The sequence below is a fragment of the Ammospiza caudacuta genome, chromosome 15 (assembly GCF_027887145.1).
Source record: "Ammospiza caudacuta isolate bAmmCau1 chromosome 15, bAmmCau1.pri, whole genome shotgun sequence".
Classification (NCBI taxonomy): Eukaryota; Metazoa; Chordata; class Aves; order Passeriformes; family Passerellidae; genus Ammospiza; species Ammospiza caudacuta.
The window spans coordinates 16506501-16532283 of record NC_080607.1 but is presented as its reverse complement, the minus strand read 5'-3'; the positions used below and the strand labels follow the sequence as shown (position 1 = coordinate 16532283).

The window sequence follows — 25783 nt, the reverse complement described above, 5'->3', positions numbered from 1 at the left end:
AAAGTGGAAATTAGGGACCGAAGTGTAGGCTCAAGAGCGATTCATCATCCCTGATAAGAAGCCATTAGGCTGGACTGTGACGGGAGCAGAACCCGGGGAAGCTGGCAATTTTAAGCTTACAAATGCAGAGTAATCCCCCTGTTTTCAGATAATGGGAAACTGCATTAACCTTGTGATGTTTCCCTGGTGGCTCCAGCATATTCCCCCTCTACCTCTCTGCTACTTTTTTTGCACCCTCTGATTTGTACAGGTTCTGATTTCCACCCTTCATGGCCAATCCCAAAAGGTTTGGAAGGAAAGATCAGAATCCAACCCCGTGTTATTTCAGCCGGAACAAAATTTCTGGCTTGTTTTAGCCATCAGGATAGCCTTGACATGCTTTGACTTGCTTGCACCAAAAATGTAAACAGCAGCCCTAAGCAGAACAATTAACATTGTGTCTCTGCAGATGTTTGTTTCCCTTGAAGGAGCTTGGAATTTGAGTGGGGAAAAGCAGGGTAGGCAGCGAACAGAGGCTAATGCAGTCTGGGGCAAACTTCCCAACTGGAGTTTTATAAACAACTCAAGCTGCTTCCCTTTCTATCAGTGATGTCACTGCTAACCTTAGTTTGGGCTGCAGCCTTGCTATCCATCATCTGCCAGCTGCTATTCCTTCCCCACTGTATAGCAGCAGGAATATGTGAGGGTGACCAGAGACCCAAAGAGTTTCAGTTTCATGTGAATGGAAGCCAATAAGCTCCAGATTCCCTGGATTTTTCATACAAATTATCTCACCCAAGTCTGCAGATAATGCTGTCTAACAGTTGTAGGTTATAATTTCCAAACAGGGAGATAACCTTCATCATGAAGCAAAAGCAAAAATGCCATTAGCAGATAGAGAGGTGATTTAACTCAACCTAGCCATTTGCTCACAAGTCTGAATTTATGTCACCAGTTGTGATGAAATGAGTGTTTTCTTAGATAGATATGGACGACTAACACAGCGCAGAACTCAGCAATCTTCAAAGGACTCTGAGTTTTAAATTCCCTGGCTAAAGTCAAACATTTGTCTTTCTTATCACTTTCACTCAAAGGATGTGTTTTTGCAATATTACATCAGGTTCATTTGCCAACAGAAGAGGCCAAAAGGTGATGTCCAGGAGATGAATGCTGCCTTCACTTACACGACAGTAACCCATCAGCTGCACTGGAGTTACTCTGGGATTCCAGTGAAGGACTTGACAGCAGGACCATAACACCCTGCAAGAACATTCCTTATATCACCATTGCAAGAGCTCCATAAATCCAGCACTTTCCAGCTGAGACATTTCAGAGGAGAGCTCAGAGTTGAGGTGATCAAACAGCCAGCAAAGAGGTGACCAAACAAAGAACAGCAGTAGGACACTTGCCTTCCTTCCCCTGCCAAAAAAACCTGTTAGGTCAGAGTAATGCTAAATGCAGAGTTATTTTGTGTCTAAACCCTTCAATTATACCCCTTTGCAGCATGAGACCTGGAGGCTTTGTGAGTAGGACATATTCTTTAACAGGTCACTTGCATTTTCTCTTTCTCCTCTCAAATGCCAGCCCCTGGGCTGCTCTTGTATCCTCCTTTAAACTGTTTCTGAGCCAATCCTGTACGCTTCCTTGCAGTGCTGCTCTCATCCCTCGACAGGCCATGAAAATCAAAGCAGATTTCATTTGCTTTGGGAGCAGATGTCTCGTGAAAAAGCTTCTGTCTGTTTAGCAGCATGGCAGATTCATTCCTCCAACAGTCAAAAGGCTTTAATTTAGTGAGGTCACACAGTCAGAAATTGGCCAATTGAGCACTCACCAGAGAACCTCTGCTTCAGCCTGATGTGATTCTACAGGACAGAGAAGTACCTGCAGCATCAGGTAGAATTCTAGAGCATCTCTCATTACTCAGACACAGTGAGGTGGTCTCACTGCTCAACACTGTTATTATTACAAACAGCAAATGCTGCTGCATCAGTTTGACTTTCCTGCAGCCTCCTGTGGGGCTCACAGCAAAGGCAAATGAAGAGAGCAAAGAGGGATCGTGGGTCCAGAGTGCCTCAGGCACAGGAAGGGCTGAAGGTGAGTGACTGCCTTATGCAACACAGGACTGCAAATCCTGCTCTGGTCGTTTGCCACCTTCCTACCAAGATAAACAAAACATGTCCCTACTCAGTTTGTGCAATTTTCTACAATGCCCTGAACTCTGCAGGTGACAGCCTGAGCAAGGGAACAGAGACAGCTCTGCACACACACTGATGGGAATGCAATACACGATTGTGACAGGTGGGGATCATTTTCAAAAACGATCTCTGTACCACGGGATTTGAAATGTTTCTTACCTGAGGCTACCTGCCAATAACTACTGCTATTCTTTGCAGCTGCAAACACCTTCAAAATAAAGGCAAAGTTCCAGCTGAGTGTGATGTTCAGACTCCAGCTCCAGTGTTAAGGTATGTGAAGAATTCATTCAACCTACTCTTGCATCTTGTTGAACAAAGATGAGTTGTTTTCATGCTCATAGTTTCTGGACAATTGTGTCAAACCTTTGGTTATACCTAACCAAAGACCTGCCTAAAGCCAGTGGTAACTTGTGCCACAGTGACATTAAAGAAGGCGTCACAAGGAGCCAGCTTTGTGGCTTGAGAGGGATGGATCAACTGGGAATCCTAGGCAAGGATGACCAGAAGGCTTCTGCACAGAAAAAGCTCAAGGAAGGCACTCTAACACAGTGAATTTAGCCATCACTTATTGAGTGCATCACTACGAAAAAACCCAAGGTAGCTGTAATTTCAATCTCTGCACTCCCTGCCTTCAAAGAGCTTCCAAAGGCAGCTTGAATTCTTCACCCCGATGCTGGCATGCTCGCAGAGACATTGGAAGCCACTGCTGGCAGTCGCTGCTGTCACAGCCCCAGCTCCCCGCGCTGGCAGCAGCAGGAACGGCTGTAACTGGATCCGTCCCAGCCCGGGCAGCCCCACTCCCGCCCCACTGCACAGCGGATATCTGCCCTGCACATAACTATAGACTTGATGAAACATTATCATACATGAAGGACTAATTAGGTGTGCTGGGCCATTAGCCATCTCTGAACATTGACTGATGAAAAACGTAATTAATGGCAGCTTTCATAAACAGACTGCAGAATGGAGAATTGAATTAAAAGGAAAACAGCTGTTGCTAATGGAAATAAGGGCCATTTCTTGATTAAAATATCTGCCTGTCTTTCCGTGGGAGTTTTTCCAGAGTGGTGGGATGGAAGAGTGTAACGAGATCTGGGAGCAGAGAATCTGCAAAGCTTCCTGCTGAAGAAAGTACAACTTCTCTGGCTGGTGAGTCACAATGTTTTCCTTTTGCAGATTGGAGCAGGAGAAAGAACCATACAATTGCCTTGTTCATCTTGCTGCCAGTCTGAACAGCTTTATAAACCTTGGGGATCAACCCTGACATGTAGGAATCCAGCTCAGCTTGAACATAATGTGATATTTCATTTTAAATGAACCCACAGATATTGGAGGGTCTAGAATTCAAAAGCTGCTAGCTGAGGCCCTACACAGTAGCACTGAGCTCTGAATCCAGGAGGCATCTCCACAAATCCCACTTAAGCACATCTATTGATTCTGACACCAAAGTGCAGCAGGAATCCACAGCTGAGAACATCTATCAAAGAGAGATTTCCACCCAGAGACAGCCACTAGGGACTCACTAAGAGTTTGGTGACATGAGTGAAAGGGTCTGAATGATGGAAAATGTCAGAATCAAGATTTTTTTCAGGTCATGAGGCCTTTCCTTCATGCTGTGCTGACTCTGATTCCCACTGACAAGAAATACTGCAGGATAAGCCTACAGTACAGAAGAATTAACATCCAGATTTTCATAGGGACTGAGCAACACAGCTTCATCTGCTTCCTGTGGCAGAAATCACACTGCAGTGGGGTGAAAGGCTGTTTTCTGAGTTTCTGAAGCCATTTGCTTCTACATTTACTTCATTTAGCATAAAAATTTTCAGGGTGCTTCCAAGCGCCACTGGGACCTGTGTATCAGTGGACATGGCCTTCTCAGTTTTACCCTGTGTGTGTCCCCTCCAAGGCTCAAGGATGCTTTAGTGACTCTTCATATGAAGTCTTGAATGACAGAGTTGATTCCCTGGGAGGGCACGTGCTGCAGATGAATTTTGGTGCTTCACTCTTGAGCTGCTCTCTGTGGATCTGCACCCCACTGTGCACCTGGGGCAGGAGAGCTCTGCTCTGCTGCTCTGACTCCATCAGTCTTCTCTGCCTTGTTGAAAATGATGGATCTTTCCCATCAGTGATGCCTGAGAGCTAAGCCCTGCAAACCCCAAGCCCCACAGAGCCTGCTGACAAGGAAATCCACGCTCCATCCCAGCCGTGCCCCGAGGAACGGAGGCGCATGAAAGGCTGCGCTCAGCCGCATTATCAGATCCAAAGTGGAAACCAAAGAGAGAGGAAGGTCTGAAAGATGAGCCAGATGGGAATGCCTGTTGCTTTCACCTTTGATCCACATGGTGCTTTGATGTGGTATTTCAGTCCTTCAGACGAGGTAACTTATCCCAGTCTGCAGCTCAGGGCACCTCTGATGGATATAAATGAGGCAGCAAGCCGAGCTCCTGGGCTCTCGCTGAGGCACTGCCACTCACAGGCATAACTAAGCCCCAGCTCCTTCCAGTGCCCATTTTTTTTCTCTGCCTGCAAAGTCTAAAAGGAAATTCCCTCAAATAAATACAAAAGCACTTGATGTTCATCTAATGGCATTTCAGGGAAAGGAAGCATGAAACCACACAAGTTATTCATCTCCATAAAATGGTTTTATCAGGACCCAGAACACAATTCCTTAGCCTGAGGTGGTCTGATCTTCTTTGTGAGATGTAAATGCATGACATTATGTGCAGAATGGGTGCTGCTTAAGAACCCAGATAGATACAGAGCAGGCATGTGGGAATGATCAGCATAAAATATTTCCTTTTAATGATGTGCACACTTCTGTTCCTTTGAGGGAGAACAGTATGTGCAATGAATACTTCAGCACATTTTTCTAGTGATATGGAGGTCTTGATCTGCTGGTGAGGGTTCAGACTCAAGTGTTATTCATGTCACTCTCAGCCAAAGGTTTGCTTCTCCATTGCTCTCTGCATGGAAAACCCTGTGCCCAGGTTTGCCAACAGCAAAACAGAAACAAAGTCCACATCCATGTGCTCACCATTTGGGCAATAACCCAACCTGGAAAAACAGGCTCCAAACATCCTGGGGTTTGCTCCTCTCTGCAGTCAACACCAGAAATCTGTCCCAAAGAACAGAAAGAGAGGTATTAGTTTAAACAAGAGCTCCTCAATGTGCACATGAAACAAATACTGGGAAGGGAGCAAAGCTGGAGCTGTTCTTACTTGCTGCCTCCTGTACAGGCTTTAATTGCACATTATTCATTAATCCTTTGCTCTTCTGAGCAAACAGATCTGTTTCAAGACACCTGTATTACATAAAAAGCCAGAAACCCTTCTGGATGAGTGTGTATGTACACATTCACCCAAAGGAGCACTGCTGGTCCTCATTTCCCTGTGCAAGTGCTGTGCTAGAGCTGACAGAAATTAGCATCTGTTGTGTGGCTTTGTTGGGCTGGTTTTGACATTGGTTTTACAAAATCCACATGGGAACCCCAAGATAATTGCATGGAACACTCTCAGGAGTGGCACTTGTAGGGAGATGGATCTGCAGGACTGCTTGGAGCTACAGGAGGCACCTCACTGAGGAGATCCCTCCTGTCATCCCCCAGCATTTTGTGCCTGCTGTCACCCCCCTGTGTTTGTTCTGCTGTCAGACCTCATGAAGATTAGATATTCAGTTCTGGTTCTACAACTGCACTGACCACAGTTTTGATACTGTTTTGTGATATGGTTTCATGATCATTAATGGACAGCATCATTCTATCCCTGAGCCAGGGAAACAGGAAGACACTAACAACTATGCTGCAGCAGAGGGCAAATTCTCCTTGTCCAGGGGTTTGATCTCTGTAACACAGCTGCCATCATGCTTAACATGGGAGAAAAGTTATCCAGAAACAGAAATGAGGAAGAGAAAGATGAAAAAGCAAATGCAGAGAGCACAGAAATGTGTTCAGGGGTCCCTGTCGCTCTCAGACTGCTCAGGAGAATCAAACTCAACTGTTGCTCTGCTGTTCTTCAGCAGCTCTGTTGTCTTAAATTCAACAGGAATGAATCCTGGTCCCACAGGGAGGAGAACAGGGTGACTGGTGCAGCAGGGAGACCTTCTGAGCTGGATCTGGAGCCAGAATAACAACTGGCCAAAGTCATCTGTGATAGAACAGTGCCAAGCCCAGCTCAGTGTTCTTCAGCTCCCTGGAGCTCCGGCAGGGACAAACCTGGCTGGGCTGTGCTCAGCCTGGCTCACCCAGCTGGGGCAGGGCCCAAGCCCAGCAAACCCCTCAGCCTGGTGGGCACTTGCCAGCCTGACAGGCCTGAGTTCATGAACTGCAGCTGGGGCTGGCCCCGGGTCCCGTTTTCCCTCGACATCCCCAGCAAATCCAGTCAGGCCTCACCACAGAGCCTGGGAGACCGTGGGCAGGAAGGGATCAAATTTTCCACTTTTGCCTCAAGTGTGTCACCACATCAGCACACAACTGCTTCACCTCATGCCAGTGTGTTGTGTCACACCTCATATTTCACAGGATAAAACACAGCCCAGCGATGTGAGTCCCTTCTCTTGCAGGGCTGCTGGTATTTCTGGAGATAGCCATTAGCAGGAAGCCAGGGTTTAGGGCACGCAAGGGCTGGTGGTGGCACAGAGCCCTTGCTACTGGTGGGTGGGATTGCTTTACCTCTCCCTGAACTCCAGCCAGGCCACTCAGCACATCTCCAGCCACAAGAAGTTTCCAGCTGTTTTGGTTTGAAACACCAGAGGAGGGGGAGAAGCGAGGGAGGCTCTATCAGCTCTTCCCAGGGAATGTGGTTCAGTTCCTCGCACCTCATCTTTGGTCAGGAAACTGAGATGGGGATAGGCAAAGCTGCTGAGCCTACTTAGACAGAATACCTCAAGAAAATATGCAGAGCCAAATTATGTCTTGCTAACTTCTCCCAGCCCAACACCTTCCACAGCTCTGCTGCAGGGAAGTGAGGGCAGCACTGGGACCTTTTCCTTGGCCCCTGCTATGGAACAGCTCCTGGGCTCTCACATGCTCTCAGTGGTGGGGAAAGCCACTGCTGGGAGCTGGGACACTGAGGCACCAAGAACAGCAGATTCAGGCAGATCCCAGATTCCACGTTCCTTGTGCCCAGTGTTTCCTGCTGCTGAGTGATTCTGACAGCCTCCTCTATGGGTTTTAAGAGGGACGCAGTGGAGAGAAGCCAAGGTGAACATTCCCATGCAAGGAAAATTAGGTGGCTGTGTCAGAGGAACTGGCACAGACTGGATCCAGCCCTCCCTTGGGAGCAACAATTCAGCCACGGGTGTTTGGTTTTTTCCTGCAACTCAGCTCAGGGTTTCGAGAGCCCTGAGCCCTCTGTGGGCAGATGTGGCCACCTCTGAAAAGCAAGGCCAACATGCCCTGGACCATCTTTCCCAGCAGGGATACAACAAGGGCAGCACAGCACAGAGATGGGGCACACACCCTGAAGAGCACAGAGCCACCTAGAACAGCCTAAACACAGCAGCAAGGAGCTGTGGGGTCAAAATAACCCAAAATAACCCTCTGCCCACTCTGCCCACTGCTGCCATCACCCACATCCTGACATCACTCACATCCTGGTCCTCTCTGAGCAGTGGGGATGGCTGGGGAGCTCAGAGCAGGGTCATTGAAGGGGGCATTCACTGTCACTGCAGAGCAGCTGGAGCCACAGACAGCAGCTGAGGGGTCCTGGCCCAAAGCCAGGCATGGGGACATCAGTGGGAGGTGAGCAGAGGAGTCTGGGCTGCATGAGCCATCCAAGATCAGACATCCATGACTCCAGAGGGATAGAACGAGGGTAGCTTGGAGAAAAACCAATTGTTGTGTTTCAATCCAGCAGGCAGCAAAGCGCCACCCAGCCCTCACTCAATCCCCCATGGTGGAATGGGGAAGATGATTGGAAAAAAGGCAAAACCCATGGGTTGAGACAAAGACAGTTTACTAGGACAGAAAAGGAAGGAAAATAATAAAGACAAAAGGATACACAAAACAAGTGATGCACAGAGCAATTGCCACTCACTGAGCAATGTCCAGTCAGCCCCCAAGCAGCACTCACCACCCCCAGCTAACTCTCCCCATTTTTCTTGTCCAGCATGCTGCCACATGGTCTGGAATATCCCTTTGGTCTGTGGGATCAGCTGGCCTGGCTGTGTCCCCTCCCAGCTTCTTGTGCCCCCTCCAGCCTCCTTGCTGGCAGGGCAGCATGAGAGGATGAAAAGTCCTTAGCCCCTGCTCAGCAACAACTAAAACATTAACATTATTCTCATCCCAAATCTGTAGCAGCTACTAGGCAGAAAAAAATAACCTTCCTCCAGGTGAAACCAGGATGTTGTCAAATCAGCATCACAATCCCTTGCCTCAGTTTCTTCAAACTGGAGACAATAGGATGTATTCTCAAGAGGCTCTGGGGAGTGGAAGTTCTCAGATAGTGGAGACACTGTAATTCTTTTATCTGGGCAACAGGAAGAAAAGAGAAAGACATAAAAACATTAATTTCTTGGAACTGCTCTTCTGATGTTCCTTGCAATCCCTCTGTTTTGATTTCAGATGTATGGTCTGCTCTGGGTTTTTGGTCTTTTTCCTCACTGTGATGCTATTTATGGCAGAAAGGGGATTTCATCCTCTCCCCATGGCCATTCTCAGCAGCTGCTCTTGCCCCCCTCCCTGCCCTGCTCCCCTTGCTCTAATAAACTTTTTTTGCTTGGTCCAGTTTCCTTCCTTGCACATTATCTCTTACATCACCTCTGTGCTTATCTCAGGTTCTATCATTTCCTATTTCCAAGCACCCCTGAGAACAGCAATAAACACCATGAACAGCATGACACAGCAGCTGCAGGCAGTGCTTCTAAGTGACAGAAAACCAGCCTGGAAATCTGACATTTCTTCACCACAGGACACTCACTTGGTAATAACTGGGCGCCAGTTCATTAAGAAAATCAGTATGTACAGTTCTTCACCCTACAGGAAGATCTAGGCCAAAAAAAGTGAAGATTTGTTAAGCAGGACCCCACTCTTACATGCCCTCTGCTGCTCCCAACTGGCATTGAAATTCCCTCTTTTCAGATGATTTATGGCTAAATGCTCTCATTATAAAGCAGAACCAGACTACTTCTGTGCAAGATAACACTCATTAGGCAGACTTTCTGACTCGATTTTTTCGCTGTTTCATTGATTATTTTTACATTGTAATGTGCAAAAACCTATTCATGTCTTTATTAGCCTGACTTGTTTCCTACATTTATGGAAAAGATCTTTCTTTGATAAGAGTTGTTATTGCTGGAATGAATGTCAGACCATGATCTGCTGTAATACATCTTTCTGAATTGCCTTCTCTAATTTTATTAGTTGAAAAAAAACCCACCTCATTTAAAGAGATAAAACCTTCTGGAAGTGGAACATTGCCACTAATTAGGATAACAAGAACATAGGTATGAGTTGGAGTCTAAGCTTCTTTTTCTAACACAAGAAGAGGCATATTTTCCTGGAACAGTCTTTCTTCTCCTACTGAAATTCTGCTGCTTTGAGGGAAATTATTGACATTAATCTCTTTATCCATGATTCCCTTAGGAAAAATGCTGACCAGGATTCAGCAGCTCCAGATTCAGGTTCTGGATTTGCTACAAATACCCTGCACGACCTTGAGCAAGGCACTGCTGTCCTGTGACTTAGTTTTTCCATCTGTAAAATGGCAGTAACGATGAATCCTGTGTTTTATTGCCAGCTCCTGCATTACACATATCTGCAGAGAGCTGCTCACTGAATCTCCTCATGCCTTGGCGCCTCATCCCTAAAAGGGGAATAATAATATTTCTCTTGTCTACTTATTTTGACTACATTTTGTTCATGTTTGGATGTACTGGAAGTACTGTGGGAGTCTGCCCCAAGATGCAAACAGCACATTTAGCACATTTCTCTTCTCTTACTGCAGGCAGGGAACTGTTTGACCCTTGAGTGTCTGCTGTGTTGTCTGTGGCGCTTTGACCTGTCAGGGAAAGCTGCTCTGTCAGTGACTGAACTGACTGACTTGCACTGCAGCACGAGGGAGGCACTCACAGAGTGCACTGTGGCAGATAAATTGCAGGGTAACATCCTCACTATGGTCAGCAGCAAACATTTAGGGGACAGAACATCTTGAATTCACACTACTTCTGCTCATCAACATCTAATTACTGCCATACCTCCAGCCCCACAACTTTTGCTCAGCTGAAAACCACATCCATGATGCTAGGAGTCCCACCTGGATCTAAAATTATACACACCTTACAAGGAAGAGACCACTAACACACTTTTATATTTGATAGCTCAGTTTAAACCAGAATATCCTCACATGACTGCTGGAGAGAGAATTAGGGTAAGGAGAGATATAAATGTCTACAATGAGCAACCTTTTATCTTTGCTGCAGAGGTGACCTACACTGTGGTGACACAGAAGATTTAATACAGTGCCCAGCCGAGGGAAGGAATTTTGCACAATATTAGATGACAGAGTTGTTCCATTGTTTAAGTACCACAGGCATTATTAGTCTGTCACAAGACTGGGGTACAAACTCACAGGCTGTGCCTCTCACATCTGCCTTTGAACAAGGTTGCCTGTGTAATTATGTATGTGAAGTATGTCTGCCTGTAAACACCAAATTCATGCAGCTGAATTTTGATTAAAAAATTCCTCCCAACCCTCCAAGCAGACACATCAGTCTTCACTGCCTACCCAGCTCTAAGTAAGACCTGATTCCACCTGGATTGATTGCATTTCAGTAGCAGGGGAGGAGTACAGACACATTTGCAGGATCCATTCTTCCATTTTTCAGTGTGCAGAAGAGCAGCTGGACTCAAGGCAACACTTGATGTTGAGCAAAAAAGGACAGAGCCCCCTTAGAGATGTGAATTTCTTTCTCTTTATTAAACATCCATTATTTAGTGTCTCTGCATGACCACATTATTATTCTTTTTCAGATGTTTTTCTGGAATTCCCGAGATTCCACAATCTGCTGTTAAAATGCTGGTACATTTAGATCAATATGAAAAGCCAGTTTGTTCAACAGCAGTTTTCCAGGCAGAGTTACAGAATGTCAGCTGTTTGAACCCAGAGAAAATAAAAGCTCTCCTCTGTTTATGCTTCCAATGGGTGCATTCAGATTATAGCTCATCAAAATGAAGATATTATGGGTAACTACGTCTCATTTTCTTGTAAGGAAGCTGGAATACCAAGAGCTGGTTGAGAAACGAAGGGACTGAGTTTTAAAATCAGCACAGGCAGTTCTTGCTCCCATCTCCCTGCCCTGCAGCACCATCTACAGAGATGCTGTCAGAATCACACCCACTGCAAACCTCGGCAAGCTCCAGTTCCCTGCACAGACAAACCTGGCTCAGTGATTGACCTGCTCAGGAAACTGAGAGTTTGACAGCCCTAAAACCTGAAATCCTTCTGCAGCAAGATAAAGGCAAGAACATGATCAATTTTCCCAGGATCAATCTCTGTGCAGAGAATGCACCTCCAGCAATGACAGGGGTAACCCAGACACTTGGCTGGTTTTTTTTCCAGAAACTTTCCTGCAGAACTTCTCTGGCAGAGAAGTGTTCCATCTGCAAAAGGATGGTGGGATTTTTCAGGGCAAAATGCACTTCATGGTCCATTAATCCTGAATTTGGCAAAACTGATTGCTCAGGCTTCAAAAGAGTGCAATATTTCACCTCCTCTGTGTATCTACTCAATTACACAAGATAAAACATCGTGGGGATTGACCTTCATCTGGTCACTGGAGCATGAGGTCTGCTTGCCCTTCACATGGCCTGGGCACCCAAACAGTGATACAGGGACAGGAGCACAGTGAAGGAGTTTTTAAGCACAAGCAAAGGAGTTTGCAGTTTAAAAGCTGGAGTTTGAAATATGTCTCTGATTAACTTGCCATTTAAAAAAAAAAAAAAAAAAAGGATGCTTATCTATTCACCTCGAAATAGAATGTTCTTCTGAATATGGAGTGGTTTTTTCCACCAGAAGCCAGATCCAAATGCCACAGTAGCAACTGGAAAGTTCCCCACCAGGCCCTGGCTGTGGGAGGAGGTGGGTGCAGGAATGTGCCAGTGCAGGCAGCACTGCTGTCTCCTGCCTCGCTGGGAGCAGCAGCAGGGAACAGGCATGAAAAAAGAGATAAAAGGGCAGAGGAAGACACAGGCTCCAAACCTGGGGCAGTGGGCTTAGGCACAGGCATGCAACAGCCCTGAGCATTGCCAGGACACACCGAGGAGATGGATCTAGGGATGTCTGCTGCCTTAGAGGGGAAAATATGATCTGGGTTTTTTATTATCAGATCAAGTCCAGCATTCTGATGTGGTTGTTTGCCCTTGCCATGCCTGTAAGGAGGACACACCAGGACCCAATTCCTCTGATGGTTGAACATATTCTCTCATTTCCAGCCTATATTTATTCATGACCAGGCAGAACAGAACTACCAGCTCTTATCTGCAATGAAAACCTTCCAAAGTCACCAGGTTAGTCCAGCACTGTCCACCTCCAGTAAATAAATCCATGTTCCCCTTTAGCCCAGTTCTCTCTGCCATCATGTCTGCTATTATTCTTTCTTGCTAAATTTATCCCAAAGTCTTGTATTTTATTTGGATCAGACTTCAATCGTTTCCCCTCTTTTTAAAAGCTGGAAGAATTTTTCCTGTTCTCAATCTGTGTTGTGTTGCTCATGCAGGGATGCTGTTCCACAGCCAGATAGAAAGTGCTCTTGGATGTCTGAGGCAGAAATCAGAATATTCCAGCTGAAAGGTGACTGTAACGATCATTTAGCCCAAATCATGGTTGCATTATGATCCTGATGATTTGTTCCACTTGCATGAGGTAATTTCTGTCTCCATGCATTCATTTCCTCTGTGTACATTTCCACTACATATTATACATTCATTTGTGTCCTGCCTCCCTCCCTTTCACCACCTCTCCCCCTCCTCTCCTTCCTCCCCTGCTATGTATGCCTGAAGAACATTTTGCTATTTGTTTTAATTTCCTTTGCTAGATCTACCTTAGCTTTCCTTCTGGCACCTTTCCCTTTATGCCTACACTTCCTAACTTCTAAGATGTAGTTTTCTTTGATTAATCCTTTTTTCCATTCCTTCCACTCCCTTTGCTTATTCCTAATATCCCCTTTGAAGTAGTTATTCACCAAGTCTGGACCCATTCCTTGCAGAGTTTTATCCCTCTGTGTACAAGTCCCAAATACTTTTATAGCCCCTGCATAAATTCCAAGCCTGCCCAACATCCAAAATTTTTTTTAAGTTGGCAAAAATCAGAAAGCAAAATATGTTAATTGCTGCTGTGTACCAACTTCCAGCACATTGGGGTTCCTACTGGGTTCATGTTCTCCATCCAAATGAGATATTCCAAAAGGTTTTTTCTGAAAGATCATGGAGAGACCACTGAAGGCAGGAGAAATTTCTCCTGACCTGCAGCCACAGCAGCAGTGCCAAGAGAAGGCAGGAAGGTCATTAGCTGTTCTCATAGTATAAAAATTGTTACAGTAGATTAAAAATTAGCATGAAGAAATGAAGCACACACATATATTTTAAAGGCTCTGTCAGGCAGCCAAAGTGAAAGCAGATTTCAGCAGACCACGAAGAATGAGCTGCGTGCGTTAGGCCTTGCGTGGCTGGAGCTGATTTCCTTGCTAAATTCCAACTTTCAGGTCTCTCCCACTGAGGCAGAAGGGCTGCTCAAGAAAACTCCCCAAATATCTTAAATTAGCAGAGGGAATTTCCCCCTCATTTTTCACGGTCCAAGTTTGCCCAGGCAGTTCAATAAATGAGATAACATTTCCAGAAAACGGGGTTGTGATTACAGTCCCTGTTCCACCACAGTGCAAACACTGCCTGGTCTGGGAGGGTTTGAGCCAGGGAGTCTCCTGCTGATCCGTGGGCAGCACTCCCCTGGCAGTGCTGGGCAGTGGGCACTGCTGTTCCCATGGGATCTGTCAGATGTGCCCTGGAATAAAGGCATGGGATGCACTGGAGTGAGCCCAAGCCTCTGTCACATCTGCCCCACATGGGACTGACAGAGCAGCTGGGAAAAGTCATTTCAGTCACCAGGTTGAAAAGTCTCTTCTGAAAAGTCAAACATCATATTGTCATTTTAAATGGCTTGTTCCCTTTCAGAGAACATCCTGGATTGTTGGGAATTGGGGGAAGAAAAATAAAGCTACTTGTCATTGTTTGGCAAACAGAAAATTGACTGGAGGTGAAGGGAATGGCAAGGAAGGGATGAGAGGGACTCGGAAGAAAAAAACTAAATGGGATGTGGGCATGGCCTTGGGGATGGATGAAGAGTTGGACTGGGGATGGACCTGAGGATGGATGAGACATGGACATGGGGATGGATGTGAAGATGGACATGGGAATGAGCATGGGGCTGATGTGGGGCTGGACATGGACACGGACATGGACATGGAGATGAACATGGGGCTGGACAGGGGATGGATGCGGGGATGTACAGGAGAAGAATGTGAAGATGGACGTGGGGATGGACACGGACATGGCCACGATCATGGACACGGGGATGGACATGGACAAAGGGATGGACACGGACACGGGGATGGACACGGACACAGACACAGGGATGGACACGGGGATGGACAGGGACAGGGCCATGAACACGGACAGAGGGATGGACACGGGGATGGACACGGACATCGGGGTGGACACAGACACGGACACGGACACGGACACGGACACGGACACGGACACGGACACGGACACGGGCGCTGCTGCTGCCCCGGGCCCCGGAGCACCGGAACTGTGTTGTGGCGGCCGCGGTGCCGGGCGGAGCGGCGCGAGCGCGCGGCCGGAAGGCGGCGGGCGCTGCACAACGCGGAAGTGCCGGTGCGGGCCGGGGCGATGGCGGCGCCCGGCGGCCGCGGGGGCCCGGGCTGGGGGGTCCCGGTCCCGCCCAGGGCCGTCCCGGCCCCGGCCCTCTGAGCGCTGCCGCTCACGGCCTTCTGACGGGTCTGCGCCCCGACCCTGTGAGGGGCGGCCGCCGCGTCTGCCGCGGGCCCCGGGCCGGGCTCGGGCCCGGCGGGGCGGGGGGCCATGGCCACCCGGCGTCTCACGGACGCGTTCTTGTTGTTGCGGAACAACGCGGTGCAGAGCCGGCAGCTGCTGGCCGAGCAAGTGAGTAGTTTCGGCTCCTCCAGCCCTCTGAATTCACGTAGCATGGCTGCTGCGGTGAGTCTCCTCCCTTCATCCTTCTGTACTCGCCGCGCCCCGCGCTGCCGGGCCCGGCCCTGCCCCTGTGCCCCGAACCCTCTCCTCAAACCCACCCCTCCCTCCTTCCCCGACCTTCCTCCCTCTGCCCGGCCCTCCCCACCCTGGTGGGTCCTGTTTTCCCGCTCCTTCACGTTAAAGGAATAGAAGAGATCTGTGTGTGCTGCTCGCTCCGTGTGTAATAAATCAGTTTCTGTTCTGGCAGCCTCGTGCTGGCATTGGCAGGAGGGGTTTGAGGCCTCCTCACCTCCAAAAAGAAATAAATTCATACAGCAGAACTCTTCTATTCACCTCACTGTGGGCACTGTTAAATACACTGGTGTAGTTTAGTCCCATTGCTTAAATTTCTCCTTGAGTTGCTCTGATGTTCATTGCCCTTTATTTATCCCTAAATACAAATAATACTCAATCACATCTGGTAGAAAGGGGATTCTGGGGTCTAGTGTAACTCCTCCTTACAGAAATACCAAAAGTGACTGCTTCAGAGGAGTTTCTGTAACTTTTTCTGGGTTTTCAGCTAGTCAGGCTGTGATGGGCTGCTTGGCAGCTCAGCTCTGCTCAGGTTTTCACACTTTCTGTTTAAACTCATCATTCATTTGTCACAGCCACCAGTAAACATCTGCTGGCAGTCTCATCACTCTAAATAGCTTTACATTGATGATTTTTGTTGGGAAAACCAGTGCTTCCTGTTGCTGCCAATGGTCTTTGTTCATTGCTAACTTGTCTAAGAAGCTGTGGATGAAATTGCATTTGCAGAACAGGAAATGTCAACAGCAATTTGTATTTTTCATGTGCACTTTGGCTCTGCATTTAGTCCTTGTTCATTTTTAATGTCACTTCTGTAGATCCTTGGGTTTTTTAAAATATCACCTAGAAAAAGTGAATTATATTTTAAAAATATCACCTAGAAAAATATTCCTAAATATTTTGAACTCACTTCTCCTGAGCAATGAAATTGCACTTTACTCAGCAGACAGTGCAATAACATTGAGCACCTGCATCAAATATTTATTTGCAGTGTTTGTTAACATTAATGGAAGGTTTTGGCTGGGCTGCCCACTGCAGTGGGGCTGGCAGTGACTGGGAGCTGTCCCTGTGTGCAGGGGTGAAAGGAGCCATTCCTGGCCCTGTGGCATCTCAGAGGCCCCCAGGTGCTGTCTCAGCAGAGGTGTGGAGGTGCTGTGAGCTGTTTGTCTCTCGTGCTTTGGTGCTGCTGCTGTGTTTCCCTGGGTGCTGTCCCCAGGCAGAGCTGCTCTGTGCCACCAGGCCAGGGGGGAAATTCCAGCCCACAGCACCTCAGCTTCCCTGAGCTCATCTCCAGCTCTCCCCTTGAGAAACCCTTTGCTGTGAGAATTCTGTCAGGAATTTCATTCCTAAACTCAATCAATCTTTACCAGTGGAGTCCTGTTCCAAAAGCTTGGGCAATCTCCTAAGAGATCATCAGCTGCTGCTGCTTTGTTAGACCACGAGGATTCTGTCCAATTGTAGGTCTGACTTTGTTAATCTTGGAGTGAAATATCCTTCTGCTCACAGAGACTGGTGAACAGAAGGTGCAGATTCATGTCCTGGTGTATTTTTCCAGGTCCCTGCAGGGTTAATGTTCCCTGGAAGCAGAGCACAGCTCAAGTGTGTACAGAAGTGACTGAACATTTGCTTCTGCCTTTTGTCCTTTGCTGTCTTTGATCCTGTGAGAATTGGGGTGCTTGTCAATAAATGTCAATAAATGTCAATAAATGTACAAAAGCTCCTCAATAAATGTACAATCACAACCAAAGGCAGAGGATGCTGAGTGCTGCACTCAGACTGCCCTTGCTGTCATTCTTCACTGGATTCTATTGCAGCTTTTCTGCCTGACATTTCAGCATTTAGAAACTTCACTGTGCAATTACTTTGTAGAACAAACCAAGCTCTGCACTTGATCTCTCATGTTCTTGTTGTTTACCAAGGAACTGAAATGTTTTTTTAAAAGTTGGTGTGTTAAGCAAAATGATGACTTAAAATGCAATATAATGATGTATTTATTGATTAACCGTGTCTTAAAAGCCAGTTTGTTTGTTCTTGGTAAACCATCATGCTTTAAAAATAAATCAGTATTTTCTCAACTGACCATGCCCTATATCTGTCCTATGTCTCTTTTTTCCCTTTTATCTTTTGCTGTCTCTAACTGGATGGGGCTGATGGCATCCACAAATCACTTCAGGAGCTGGATGAGGTATTGTTTTCACATTTTATTCTGCCGTGGTGCATCAAGCCAACATCACTGAGATAAAATTGTCCTTCTTTATTCTGCTGGTTTATAGAATTTCATTGTATATGATGCAGTGTCTTTGCATAGAGAAATCAAACATTTTGTGATGTTATGTTATAAATAGGTAAATGTATGAACCAATCTGACTTATTGTGGGCCCGTGGGGTAGAGTGACTTTGCACAGTGAGGCCATTAACTATTCTTCATGCTTTGCATAAATTATGCAAACTTTATTGATCAGGAATAAGGTCAGGGATAAAGAAATGGCTTTCAAGAAAGAGTTGCTCAGGAAGGAAGGGGGATTGTTTTTTAAAAAGGGATGGGGTAGGGAACCACAAAACTTTCCAGGCCTGATAAAGGAAAATTACAAATCTGGGAGAAAATAGGGAAATGTTTGTATGAAAGCCTTGCCAAGTAATTAGTTAATGTTATAAGAGGTATCATTGATGATCATCTGCAGTACTTCCTTGGCTATTTGTGTTTAGCACAATTTAATTATCACTAAGTAATTTAACCATTTGAGATGCATGTCAGTTTGCAAGAGTGTTTGTTCTTCAGAATAACATTGTTTGAGAACAAGGAGTTGCAATAAATATTTTTAATGAGATTTTCCTAAATGCAATTTTCAAACTTGCCAGCCCAATATGAACTGTGCTGCAACACTGGCTGTAAATTGTTGTCTGATAGAAATGCACCAACATGAGAGTTACTCGAATTCTCACTGCAATACCAGCTTTCCTCCTGGGAAATTTGCTAAGAATTTATTCTAGGAGTAACTCCGAGCTTTCAGATGCTGCACACGAGGGAGGGTGTGGGTCATTAGCGCAGAGAGCCAAAGCAGGGACAGATGTTTGACCACATCTCTGAGGTTCGTTTCTGTGGGAAGCACAGATGCCCCTTTGTGGTGCTCAGGGGTTGGGAGGTAACGAGCCCAGCTAATTGCTGTCTGTTTCCCTGTGCAGCTGGCTGATGACCGCATGGCCCTGGTGTCAGGGATCAGCCTGGACCCCGAGGCCGCCATCGGCGTCACCAAGCGCCTCCCGCCCAAGTGGGTGGATGGGGCAGACGAGGTGGGTGTGAGCCCTGGCACATCCAGCTGGACCTGCATTCACGTTCTGTCCGTTTCCTAGCTGAAATAGTATTGGAAGAAAGATTCAAATAAAGAATTTAGTTTAAATTTTTGTTTGAAGCTGGTGAGACATCCAGTTGAATAGACCCTAAAATGGCAGAGATGAGCAGTTCAGTGTTTGAAAACAGGAAATGTTGGTGTTTCCTAGCAGGAGAATTTTTCTGCCTCTTCAATCTATATGCCTTGCAAGTTTTGGAAATATTTGGACAAATGCAAGGGAGTGATTCTGGAAGCATCTAATTAAAAACCTTTTCCAGTATTTGGAGTGTGAAGCTATTCTTGACTTTCAGAAAATCCCTTTTTTTAAATGCACACTCAGAACACATGTTGGCTCATCAGTTTGTGTGGACAGAGCCCATTGTGCAGAAAGATGCTTAGTCTCCTTTTACAGCATAATCGTCCTTACAGATTTATTTTTAATTACTTGGTTGAAAGCATGGCATTTAACTTCTGCTGTTGAGTTGAGGCTATTCAATTTCTGACAGAGTTAGAGGTGTGACTCTAAATAATTTCCATTTATTTTTTTGCAAGTTGGCTAAATCTTCTAGCTGTGATGCTGTATAATTATAAAAATATTATTCTAACTTAATGAAGCACATTTGAAAGCAGCAGTCTTGTCTAAGATTAATGAGTAGGTTTTAAAAAGTAGCAAACTCAAAGTCTATTAAGAGTATCAGTTTCTTAGTCAGCTTTTTATGTGGCTTTTAATAATATTTGGTTTGCCTTTTATGTTACAGATTTCTCTCAATGATTTTTGTCTAACATTTGTCAGAACCTTTTCCCCTGAAGCATTAATTAATTCCCTTTCTTCCTGTTGGGCTTTCTGTTTTAGATTCAGTATGATATTGCCAGGGTTAAACAGAAAATGAAAGAATTAGCCAGTCTTCATGATAAACATCTAAACAGACCCACACTGGATGACAGCAGTGAAGAGGAACGGGCAATAGAAATCACAACCCAGGAGATCACACAGGTACAGAGGGCTTTGGGTCCTACACCTCCAGTCTGGCACATCTTCAATGCTTTAGGATGAGGCAGTGGTTTGCTCTGAGCAAAGGATTTATTTTGTGATCAGTGTTGGAGTGAGCCAGAAACCCTGGGCTCTGCTCTGAACTTCCCAACAAGTCACTTCAACCTCCCTGTTCTTTCCCTTGCTTGTTTGATTTTCTACTTGGAACAGGATTGGGAGATTATCAAATCAAATTTACAATTATCTCAGAGAAATCTGTATCTGCTGATGTCTATTCTGAGGCTTGCAGTCCAATTATAATGAAGCAAATGTCTTTGGTCAGAGGGAGTTGTGTTACTCTGCTGCCTTGCTAGCTCAAAGTTATTTGTTCATTTATGTTCTGTTTCCATGTCTTTTTAAACATTGCACGGGGCAAATTAAAAAATTACTTGAAAAAATGTAGAAATCAAAATATTAGTGTTCAAAGTGCAGTTTACAGTGTGTGCTGCTGTGTGATTTGCACTGATGGAATTGTTCTCTCAGTTATTCCACAGGTGTCAGAGGGCAGTGCAGGTGCTGCAGAGCAGGTCACGCACCTGCACAGAGCAAGAAGCACGAGTTCTCAGGAATGTGGTGTCTTCCTTAGCACAGGCCCTGCAGGACCTCTCCACCAACTTTAGGCATGCACAGTCTGACTATCTCAAACGTAAGCATTAGAGGGGAACAGCAATGCACGGGCCCCTTTGTGGGCAGCACTCACTGAGCTGTGCTTCTTGTCCTGGCTGGGGAAACTGAAGCACACAAGGGTTAAATGATGCACACAGGACTAACTGGAGCTGGAATTGCAGAGTCTGTGGTTCACAGCCCATGTTCAAACTGCTTTGGTCTACTTCTTTTTCTTGTTGATAAAGAAAAAATGTTATAGTTGAGTGTATCAACAAAACCATATTTAATCCATCCACAATTTTAATGCACTTTGCTTCTCAAATTGTGGATTGCAGAGCTGCATCTGTTACACTGGTGAGGCAGCCCCTGGTCTTCAGCCATCACACCTGCTGCAGATGGCAGGCTCTGATAGATAAAGCTTAAGAGATAGTCTGTGATAAATTAAAATTCTGTATCCATAAACAGATTAAAAATGGAATAATTTCTGTTTAGAAGTAAAATTTTGTTCTATTCTGTTTTAAGCTGAGATGGATTTTTTAAATCTTGAAAGAAAGCCACAAAAACTGTATTTTTAAATTTAACATTGATATTTCTTCCTCCTGTGATATAAATGGCACAGGTGGAACTGAAGATCACAGTTCAGGCAAGGATTGTTCCCAAGAGAATTTGTTACAAAATAGCCTGGAGTGATCACACTTTAAAGTTCTTAACCTTCCTAAATTTTTTAACTTCATGGAACAGAACAACTTAAAAATCACTGATTAAATCAGTCTTGCAAGTCTAGTTGAATTTGTTATGCTTTTCTTAAATAGTAAGCCTGACAGTTAAAATTGAAATATTGTGATTTATGTAATTTACTACCCAGATTTTCTTTTTTGTGCTTTTCTGTTTGGTGCTTCAGACCTTACCCTGGTTATAGTGTGCTCAAATATCATGCTGAAACATAGTTTGTCTTTTACAGGTATGAAGAATAGAGAAGAAAGGTCCAAACACTTCTTTGACACCTCAGTCCCACTGATGGATGATGGGGAGGATGATACACTTTATGATAGAGTAAGTTAAGAAGTTATTACACAAATTCAATATTAATTGCATTTTCTCTTCTCAGATTGTAAATATCTGAGCTAGGAAATCTTTTTATGCTTTTAATTATTTCCATGTCATTAATATTAGTTCAGCATGTAACTGTTTCAACAGGGTTTTACAGATGACCAGCTGGCATTGGTGGAGCAGAACACGCTGATGGTGGAAGAGAGGGAGCGAGAAATCCGTCAGATTGTGCAGTCAATCTCTGATCTCAACGAGATATTTAGGGACCTGGGAGCAATGATAGTAGAACAGGTACATGGACAGCACAGTGTTGGTGAGAAATGGGACATTCCATGTAGTCTGAAGGCTTCCAGACTCACTTTTCCTAATTTGCTTCTTCGTGCTTAGGTTTCCTCTGCTTGAAATCTGCCACAAGTTGAGTTAATGAAAATAAATGAATAAAAATTCAACTCGTATTGTGGGTTAGACTAAAAACCAAAAAACACAGAAAGCCACAGTTCACTTGGTTATTATTAGATCAGTTTATGTTGAGTTTGTCAGCCAAAAGCAGCTGGTGTGGAATGAAGATGATTGTAAGGGATGTGATGTGAGATGGTGATGGAGCTGCTATTAGGAGCTGAGCAAGGAATTTGCTTAATGAAGTCCCAGCTAGTTCTGTAAAAATTCATTGTTTACATAGCTCATGAGCTGTTTGCTGTGAGTGTTGTTAATTACTCTGCTGCTTATGATAACATTTGCTTTATGAAGCTCATTTAGGTTCAATCTGGTGCTTGTTTTCTCCATTTTATTTAGGGAACAGTTCTAGATAGAATTGACTATAATATTGAACAGTCATGTATGAAAACTGAAGAGGGTCTAAAACAACTGCATAAGGTAAGCTGATGGAATACTTCAGCCATTTTGCATGTCTAACAAGCTTTTCTAATTACAGCTGTACTGTAAGAGGAGCTTCCCTTGTAACTTCTGTTAATGTCATGCTTGGTGCCTCGAGTTGATTTCTTCAAAGACTTTCTGGGCATCCAACCAATGTGCTTTGATATTTATATTGCTGACCTGGTGGGACCTATCTGCAATTCCTTCTCTCTTTGAAAAGCCAGGCACTTGGGAAAAGGGCTGGTTATTGGGTTCCTCACTGCAGACTTTAGTTTGAAAACATTATCTCAGTCATGTGAGCAGAAGGAATAATTATTAATGTTTTCTCTTACCATCTGACACTTGTTAGATCCAACCTCTTGCTTTAATGTGAAGTTTTGCTATGAACACCTGAAAAGTTTTATAAACATTTATCTCAGCAGATCAGAGTTCTGTGGTCATTTTGTTTTGGTTTTATTTTGAAGGCTTCTTAATTAAAAACAAAATACAAGCTTTGTTTTGTTTAGTTTCTATTAATAGACTTTAATTTGGCTTTTGGAGAATTTCCTCTATGTTGTATCCTATTAATTCCCCTGCAAAAAGGAAGGATGAGAAAATATGGTTAGAAGAAAGAAGGAATGAAGCAGAAAACTTAAGAACCAACTCAAAAATCAAGCTTTCAGTTCTAACTAAATTAAATGAAAATGCACAGCTGGCCAGGTACAACAAATGTGCCTACTAAAAAAGAAATTTTGCTGTGAATTTTAATGTCCTTCAAACATGAAGGAAGGAATCTTATCTCAGCAAACTGAGTCTTTAACATGGGTGGATGTGACTTCAGTCACATTTACCTTCAGTGCATTTACCTTCCCTGGAGCTTCTGGTAGATCAGAGTTACTGTGTGGGAATTGCCTGCAATATACATTACACTTACACTAAACAGGAGTCTGTACCTCAGCCTTGCAGAAATGTAATTATTAACTCTTTCCTCTCTGTTTTACAGGCAGAGCAATATCAAAAGAAGAATCGGAAGATGCTCGTTATTTTAATTTTGTTTGTTATAGTAATTGTCCTTATTGTTGTTCTTATTGGTGTAAAGTCACACTAGGTTTCGCTTCATTTTCTCATTTTTGGAGTTTCTGTGAACTTTTTTCCCAATGTGAATGGATGGACCTGCATTCCAGAAAGCTGCCTTTGAATGTACGAGCCCTTGTGGTGCAACGTCTGTGCAATGTTTCTGTAGAATTCTTCAAAGTACAAGTTTGGTGGTCTGTGAGGTGTTTGTAAGGGTTACATGGAAAATGTCAGGAAATTTGATGCTCCCACACAAAAAAATTCGGTGCTCTATGCAGAGGTATTTTGAAACACAGAATAATTAAAAATTGAAGTTTACCAGTGACTACAGTAATTAGTGTGTTACTGTGAACAAAAATGTGTTGTCTTCTATATTCTTATGTCATAATTGTTACAGACTTCAAATTTAAACCATGTTACTGATTCAATGGGACTGGATGTCAAAAATTGATCTTAATGTAAAATTTGTTGAGACACAAAATTGTTTGATTGAATGCCCATTCTTTCAGACTCAAAAACTCCAAAGAACTGGATAGGCAGCTAAAAAGGAAAGCTTTTAGCAATCAGAACATAATCCAACCCCTGTGATCTTAATTTAGATACTGCACCATTACTAAGAATCAGTGGTACTTGATCTTGTAAATAACAAGATGTAATCACTGGCATAATTTAACATGTTTAGTTAATTAAAAAATTTTCTGAGCTTGAGTAATCATGGGAATGATTTTCCTTCATTGGGATGATCATATTTTTTTTCATGCATTATTTTTTTTTTAGTTAAAGTACAAACATTACGTTGAAGCAGGGTAGTTAAGCTGAAAAAATGGAGTAGAAACCCAAAAAGAGAATCTCTGTGGCCTGCTGCAGTGGGTCTTGGATGTTTCAAACTATAGCTGCTGTATAAATTGTTTATTTTACAATGCATTTGTCCATATGGGTTATGTTTTTGTATAAGGAGTGGCTTCACTACAGTAGATATTACATCCATTTTCCCTGACAGAAAATTCTCTTTCAAATGTCTTCCTGGGAGAGGACATGTTTGTGGTCTTTTACTGACCATGAGAGGTGTCATGCACGTGACATGTTACAAGGCCTTCAGTGGAGAGTTTGGGGTTTTCACTGCTTTTTTCAGTGGAGAACTTTGCTGCAGGCCGTACAACAGAAATTAAGGCACCATATATGTAATAGAATACTCTTAATTTAATTCAGGCCTGAAGTGATGTGCAATTGTAGAGGCCTTGTCTTAATATTTTTAATATTGCTTTTTATTTTTTTTTTTTATATGTTTGGTTGTTTTTTTATTTCCCCAAAGGGACTGTAACTTCCTTCATTTTCTGGCTGATACAAGTGCTCCCCACAGACCTGCAGAGCTGCTCTGCTCAAGCCCCAGCAGTGCAGGTTCACAACACTATGTGATACTGAAGTTGCAACTCTTGCCTGCCCTGAGTTTCTTTACTCTGTGCTAAAGAGGAATTGAGACATGGCTTTAACCTGACCATTTTCAGGGATGGACCTGAAAGCAAAGACTGCAAAAACATGAAAGCCTTGGCTTTTTGTGGGGCTGATGAAAAGCTTTGTACCACTCTTGTTACCTCTAGAGAAAGGGGATGTTGAACCACCAAAACTGCCAGTTCAAACTCTTCATGGATTTCATGAAGTAAATGGGTGAAAGGAAGAATGAGGCTTGTGTTGGGTGTGCAGCTCCCCTGTTCTGGTGATAGATCTTTCAATGATCGTGAGTAAAACTACTGTCCCTCGTGCTTGCTGCATCACTTGGTGTGAGGCAGCAAATGGCTATAATTTAATATACTGTATTTGCAACTTTCTCTCTAACATGAGATCGTGTTATTTATTTCTGTCTTGACCGGTGCTTTTGACATTTTATCATGGCAGATGGTTTCAAAGAAGTAATAAAACACTTCCAACCTAATTGGGCAATTATTCTTTTTTTTTTATTTAAATTATAAACTGAAACATACTTTTGTGATGTTAACATATTTCTGTTCTTCATAATAAATGAAAGTGGCAGTGATGTGAAATATCTTTTTTTTTTAAAAAGTAACTCTCTGTAGCACAATATCATTTGCATTGTCAAGAGTTATTTCCCATGAGTTATGCCCACTGTCTAGGTATTTTCTACCCAAATTCTGTATGAGGAAATGCATTTTTGATGAGGTTAAATTTAGATGTCAAGTGTTCTATGTAACTTGAGCTGGAATTTATTGAAGCTTGATTCTATTAAGGAAGGACAGGCTGGATTCTGTATAATTGCTGGTGTGTGCCTTGTCCTGAGTCAGTGTGAATAACTGTCAGCAGGTCAGCCCATCCTGATGCTGTGCTCTGTGGGAGTCTGTCTGTGCCTTGGGCAGTGAAAGCC

General features: G+C 44.2%; 1 protein-coding gene across 3 annotated transcripts; it reads left to right on the top strand.

Moving 5' to 3' along the window:
• Positions 1 to 15069: 15069 nt before the first annotated feature.
• Positions 15070 to 25336, top strand: STX16 (syntaxin 16). Of its 3 annotated transcripts, none has more exons than XM_058814529.1 (8): positions 15070 to 15345; positions 18649 to 18756; positions 19648 to 19788; positions 20308 to 20470; positions 21392 to 21483; positions 21628 to 21771; positions 22273 to 22353; positions 23336 to 25336. In XM_058814529.1, exons 1-8 carry the CDS (start codon positions 15265 to 15267, stop codon positions 23438 to 23440), a joined length of 915 nt encoding a protein of 304 aa, XP_058670512.1. In that variant the 5' UTR covers positions 15070 to 15264; the 3' UTR covers positions 23441 to 25336. The 3 variants fall into 3 exon arrangements, with proteins under 3 accessions (XP_058670512.1, XP_058670511.1, XP_058670513.1); XM_058814528.1 differs by having other exon boundaries at positions 15070 to 15399; XM_058814530.1 differs by lacking the exon at positions 15070 to 15345 and adding an exon at positions 17514 to 17650.
• Positions 25337 to 25783: the final 447 nt, after the last annotated feature.

Bases quoted from the DNA above. Each gene is read 5' to 3' on its own strand.
- STX16 (XM_058814528.1), top strand. From the start codon at position 15,265: ATGGCCACCCGGCGTCTCACGGACGCGTTCTTGTTGTTGCGGAACAAC. The intron at 18,757-19,647 runs GTGGGTGTGAGC...TTTCTGTTTTAG, and splicing joins GGGTGGATGGGGCAGACGAG to ATTCAGTATGATATTGCCAG. The intron at 21,772-22,272 runs GTACATGGACAG...CATTTTATTTAG, and splicing joins GAGCAATGATAGTAGAACAG to GGAACAGTTCTAGATAGAAT.